The 6,000-nt window shown below is 54.3% G+C and overlaps 1 protein-coding gene and 1 pseudogene across 2 annotated transcripts in view; both read right to left on the reverse strand.

Annotated features, from left to right (window-relative positions):
• The window catches only part of LOC139179029 (putative ribosome-binding factor A, mitochondrial), a 6,665-nt pseudogene extending 2,452 nt beyond the window's left edge, over positions 1–4,213 (reverse strand).
• ALDH5A1 (aldehyde dehydrogenase 5 family member A1) overlaps positions 1–5,066 on the reverse strand; it is a 27,918-nt gene extending 22,852 nt beyond the window's left edge. Inside the window, exon 1 of one of the 2 annotated variants that reach the window (XM_070778315.1) lies at positions 4,697–5,066. In XM_070778315.1, the coding sequence (XP_070634416.1) occupies positions 4,697–5,023 (327 nt within the window). In that variant the 5' untranslated portion in view covers positions 5,024–5,066. The remainder of the gene's footprint in view (positions 1–4,696) is intronic. The other variant, XM_019985953.2, reaches the window with a different exon arrangement.
• Positions 5,067–6,000: the final 934 nt, after the last annotated feature.

Here is a 6,000-nt window from a genome sequence, read left to right on the forward strand (position 1 = left end):
AAGAATTCATTTATATTCAAAAGAGAGAGCCCAGAGAACCCAGGTCAAGCAGACCACAGAGGTGCCCTGAAGGAAGGTGTCCCCAGAGCTCTGGCCTCATGCATCTAACAGGTGTACATGAAGCAAAGGAGACTCTGTGGTTTATTCCTACCTGCCTGAGAGGTTGCCAATAGCAACGAGCAAACCTGGTTTGTCATTCTGTCATTCTAATCCATTTAGTAGGTGTAAGATTTAAATTATTTTCTCATACCTCTCATGAGCCGAGAGCCTGAGACTGTGGAAACACCGCCAACTGTCTCTCTGGGTTCTTTCCCCTCCCTATTTTGGATAAGCTAACATGCTTTGTTATCTTAGCTCTCAAGGGTGTTGTTGAATCTTCTGAATCTCAAACCCCCAGAGAAGAGGTATCGACAGCTCTTAATATTACTACAGTCATTTCACCCTCTCTGTAGAGTGGTGGTGGTGGTGTAGTTGCTAAGTCTAGTTGGACCCTGGTGACCCCATGGACTGTAGCCTCTGTCTGTGGAGTTCTCCAGGCCGCAATACTGGAGTGGGTTGCCATGCCCTTCTCCAGGGGATCTTCCCAATCCAGAGGTCGAACCCAGGTCTCCTGCATAGCAGGCGGATTCTTTACCATCTGAGCCACCAAGGAAGCCAGCCACTGAAAGGACGAGAAGCTCCAAGAACTGTGCTCAGCTGTGGAGGGCACAAGAGTGGCCCTTGAGAGCATTCCCCTCCTAATCCCTAGAACCTGTGACTACATGTATTACTTCACAAGGCAAAAGGGATTCTGCCCACGTGATTAAGGTCAGGTGAGAGCAGAGCCTGAGTTTTCTAGGTGGGCTCCATATAATCACTAGGAGGGCTACCAAAGGGAGGGGGAGGGTCGGAGGTGGGGCAGGTGGGGTGATTCCAGAAGCAGAGGTTGGTGTGGTGCAGAGCCACAGACCACCAACTCAGGGAGGCCTCTGGAGGGGGTGGTGGTGGTTTAGTCGCTAAGTCATGTTCGGGTTCGCCAGGGGATCTTCCCGACCCAGGGATCAAACCTGGGTCTCCCACATTGCAGCCAGATTCTTTACCAACTGAGCTATAAGGGAAGCCCCAGGGAGGGCTCTGCTGCTGCTGCTGGAAAAGCCCAGGAAACCCCAGAGCTTCTCCAGGAAATGTAGCCCTGCAAACCCCTCTTGGACTTCGGACCTCCAGGGCGGTATTTGCGTTGTTGCTGCGTCGTGTTAAATCCCTCAGGCTGGGGATGATTCGTCCCAACGGCCAGAGGAAGCGAATGCGCCAGGTGAGAAGGCGGTCAGCAAGCGTCAGCTCCCTTCTCTTATCTCAGCCCCTCCAGGGGTGCACAAGGTGGGGAAGGAGGTGGGGGCCACGCCACGGGCTCAGAGAAGCGAGAGTGACGGCAGGCTGTGCGGGCCGACGGGCTCCCTGGCAGAAGTAATATAGGAGCCACTACCCGTGAGGAACCCGGGACGTGAACGGGCCTAGAGAGGAGAGTGGAAAATAGCCGGAGGTGGGGGGACAAGAGAGCTGCCTTACAAGCTGTGCTTGCACCCCGCCATCCAGACGGCAGAGGTGGGAAGCTGACCCCACTACTTCCTTAGTAAGTCGCTCCGAGGTCCTCTCGGGAAGGGTTCCCTGAAAGGCCCCAGAGAACCGTCTGACTGAACCTGGAATTGCTCCTGAGCCCCTGAAACACCCCAGCGGGGCAGGCTGAGGCTGCAGGCCCCGGTGGGGGTCGGGGGGAGCTCCCAAAGGACTTCAGAGGGCCCAGGGCTCACCTCGATGCACACGCTTCCTGCAAGCTCGTGTCTCCCACAGCTGTTAGCACTCCTGTGCGTTATCTCTCCAGTTCCACTCCTCTCAACGTCCCCCTTACACCCTCACTTCGCATCTAACAGACATCTCAGACTCAGTGGGGCCAAAACTGAGCTCCAGTTTCTTGCCCCATGCTCCTCTCGCCCCTTCCCCATCCCAGTGTGTGGTTTTTCCTTCTCCCTCCAGTGGCTCTGGCTGAAAGCCCTGGAGTCATCCTTCAGTCCTGTCTTTCACCTTCCTCCCCCTCCCTCAGTCTTGTCTTTCATCTCTCTCTCTCTCCTGTAACAGTCTGTTGGGGAAACCAGCTGTCTTCCACCTTCAAAACATATCCTTTATCAGAACACTCCTCACCGCCCCCACCACTAACTCTAGTGCCGGCCACCAGCATCTCCCATGTAAATCACCACCTCCTATCGGTCCCTGGACTTCCACCATTGCCCCCACTACAATCTATTCTCAGCACTGTAGCCAGAGCATCCTTTCCGCAGGCAAGTTAGATCTCTCTGAAAACCCTGAAATGAAGCCCCGCCTCACTTAGAGTAAGACCCCACTTAGTCCTTAGAATGGCTACACACCCCACTCCATCCAGCCCTCTCCTCCTAATTCTGCGTCAGTCTCCTCAGCACAAGGGCTCTTGCTGATCTACACGTGTGTCAGGCACTCTCCTGACTCGGTATTTGCTCCAGCTGAATTCTCTCACCCCCTTTGGTCTTTGCTTCTCATGTCCTCAATGAGACCTACCCTGAGGTTACAGCCTGAATTCAGTTCCCCCCAAATTCACGTAACTCCCCAGTACCTCTGAATGTGACTGCATTTGGATATAGGTTCTGGAAAGAGGTCATTAAGATTAAATGAGGTCATAAGAGTGGATCCTAACCCAGTATAACTAGTGTATTCTCAAGAAGAGATTTGGACACTGACAAGTTCAGAGGGAGGAGCATGTGACAATGGGGAAGATGGCCACCCACAAGCCCGGGTGAGAGGGGCCTCAGGACAAACCAGCCCTGCCCTCATGTCTTGAGAGCAGGCTTGTAGCTTCCAGAACCCTGAGACAAGAAATTCCTATTGAAGTCACTGAGTCTGTGATACTCTGTTATGGCGGCCCTAGCAAATTAATACAGTTGCCCACACTATTTACTTTACATTTTGCCCCTTTTCTCTGGCCTCTGATTCTGTTAGCCTTCTCTACTTTGTCTCATAGCATTCATTACTTCTAACATACTTATTTGTTTGTTGTTCAGTCACTAAGTCTGACTCTTTGTGACCCCATGGACTGCAGCACGCCAGACTTCCCTGTCCTTCACCATCTCCCGGAGTTTGATCAAACTTATGTCCACTGAGTTGGTGATACCATCCAACCATCTCATTCTCTGTTGTCCCCTTCTCCTCCTGCCTTCAATCTTTCCCAGCATCAAGGTCTTTTCCAATGAGTCAATTCTTTGCATCAGGTGGCCAAAGTATTGGAGCTTCAGCATCAGTCCTTCCAAAGAATATTCAGCATTGATTTCCTTTAGGATTGACTGGTTTGATCTCCTTGCTGTCCACAGGACTCAAGAGTCTTCTCCAGCACCACAATTCGAAAGCAACAGTTGCTCGGCACTCAGCCTTCTTTACGCTCCAGCTCTGGTACCTGCACATAACTACTGGAAAAACCACAGCTTTGACTACAGGGACCTTTGTTGGCAAAGTGACATCTCTGCTTTTTTATACTGTTTAGGTTTGTCATAGCTTTTCTTCCAAGGAGCAAGCACATCTTGTGTGCACCAGGACCCAGGGGAAAGGAGCAGTGACTTGTTTAGCTATGCTATTTGTCACAGCTTAAATCTCCTCCCTCCCCTCCCCTCCAAGTGAACTCCGTGAGGGCAGGAATGTTTCTTTTGTGGAACTGCTGTATCCCAGAACCTCCCACAGTGCGGAGCATAACAGGTGCTCAGAAAATGTCTGATGGATGAATCAGTGTTAGATTCCCTTGGTACTTGGACCTCATTGCTGGATTGTCTTCTTCAGACGAAGAATGCTGAAGGGCAGGGTAGAAAATGACCTCTGGGCTGACTACCTGTCATAAACTAAATGAAGGAGAAAGGAAATCTCCCTGCCTCAACATCCCCCACAGTCTCTCCCCCTCTGACACCCCCCACCCCCAATTCTCTACTTCTGCCTATGTCAGTTAATGGATGTATCTCCCTATTCAGGCCCCAAACCTGGAGGGTGGTTCTGGGCTTCTCTCTTCCCTTGCCCAAAGCCCCCGATTTTTTCCCCCAGTTCTCTTCACTCCCCAGTTCATGACTTGGCCCGAGCACTCACTACCAGCCTCCGTGTAAACCACCCTGTTAGCCTCCTGCGTGGTCTTCCTGCAGCCAGGCAGGTACTTCAGATGCTCTGAAATCATACGTGCTCTCACCTTTCCCGAAACCAACCACCCTCCCCCAGCGGTCTGTTCGCTTGTAATTGCAGGTTCGTGTTCTGCTCCCCTGACAGTGAAAGTGAAGTAGCTCAGTCGTGTCCGACTCTTTGCAACCCCCGCGGACTGCTGCCTACCAAGCTCCTCCGTCCATGGGATTCTCCCGGCAAGGATACTGGAGTGGGTTGCCATTTCCTTCTCCAGGGGATCTTCCCGACCCAGGGATCGAACCTGTGGCTCCCGCATTGCAGGCAGACGCTTTAACATCTGAGCCACCAGGGAAACCTTTCCTCCTCTACCCGACCTTTTATGAGGCTCGAGAGCCGGGCCATGCTCCCTAACGCCCGCACCAAACTTCTTTGTTGTCTTTCCACAAGGTGTATCCTGGAGCACTGGGGAGGGGAGAGGTGACACAGCTGGTTTCACTAGGGTACAAAGCCCCTATCGCCCCTGGATCCTGCGCGCACTCACCTTGGCCGAGACCCCCCTCCAGCTGCAGAAAGCCTCGTAGGCAGCGCGCACGGCGGCGCGGGCCTCGGGCACCCCGCAGTCGGCCACCAAGCCCAGCTCGGCGCCGCTGGCCGGGTCGTGCACCGGGAAGGTGGCGGCTGCCGAGACCCAGAGGCCGCCCACGAAGCCGTCGGTGTGCAGCAGGGCCGAGGAGAGGCCCGCCGGGCCTCGGGCGTAGCCGCGGATCGGGGCCACCGGGCAGTCGGCACGGGGGCGGCAGATCCGGCTGGGAGGTGCCCGCCGGAGGTGCGGAGCCGCGCAGCTCCGCAGGCGCAGGCAGGTCGCCATGGCCCTGGCGGTGGCGGCAGGAAGCAGGCGAGCGAGCGTGCGCACCCAGGACCCAGGCTGCGGCGGGGGCGCGCCGGGCGGCGGGGACGCGGAGCAGCGCCCTTAGCGCCGCACAGCCGCGAACTTTAGACCTTGTTTGACCGAGGGCGCCAGCAGGCTTGGCTTCCTGCGCGACCGGGGAAGGATCGCTGGTAGCGGCGCCTGCGGACCCGCGTCAGCTTTGTAACTATTCCTTAGCCCCTCCGCCGCTCCCTCTCACCACCAATCCCGCAACCAGCTTTCCCCGCCGCTGGAATTAGTGCTTGGTCCATGGATGTGCCGATGTCAGCCCCAGTTTCTTAGGACGTGAGCAGCATGCTTCACTGTCGTAGCTCCTGTGCATTTAGAATCTGGGGCAAGTGTTCTCGGAGGGGGTGCAGTGTGGCCCAGCGTTCTGCTGCCTGGATGCTTGTCTATTTCTGCGTTAACTGGGAGCAGGGATGCCCTTGATATAAGCGCCTTTGGAGAGGAACAGACTTGGATCAAACTCAGAATCTCTTGTTGACAAGCCGTGTGACCTTCCACAAGTCCTTTACCCTGGGTCCGCTGCTTTGCGGGATGGAATGATAACCTGCCCCATAGGTTTGTTGTGGGAGAAGGTATAAGGCTCGGTACAGTTGCTACCTTAAATTCAGCTCAGTGTTAAAATCCATGCTAGCTGACCTGGGTCAGACAACTAGTGAGATTAAAATGTCCACTAAAAAGATGCACAATTTGAGAGTTTCTAGTTTTATTTGGGGCAAAATGAGGACTGCAGCCCGGGAGGCAGCACCTCAGCTCTAAGAGACTGCTCCAAAGAGGCAGAGGGGGGAGGTCAGTATATAAGATTTTGGTGAAGGAGGGAGTTCAATACAATTAAGTGCTCATTTTACAAAAGGTTTTCTGCTAGTCGGGCTTCCCTTGTGGCTCAGCTGGTAAAGAATCCTCCTGCAGTGCAG

This window comes from Bos indicus, chromosome 23 (genome assembly GCF_029378745.1).
Source record: "Bos indicus isolate NIAB-ARS_2022 breed Sahiwal x Tharparkar chromosome 23, NIAB-ARS_B.indTharparkar_mat_pri_1.0, whole genome shotgun sequence".
Taxonomy (NCBI): Eukaryota; Metazoa; Chordata; class Mammalia; order Artiodactyla; family Bovidae; genus Bos; species Bos indicus.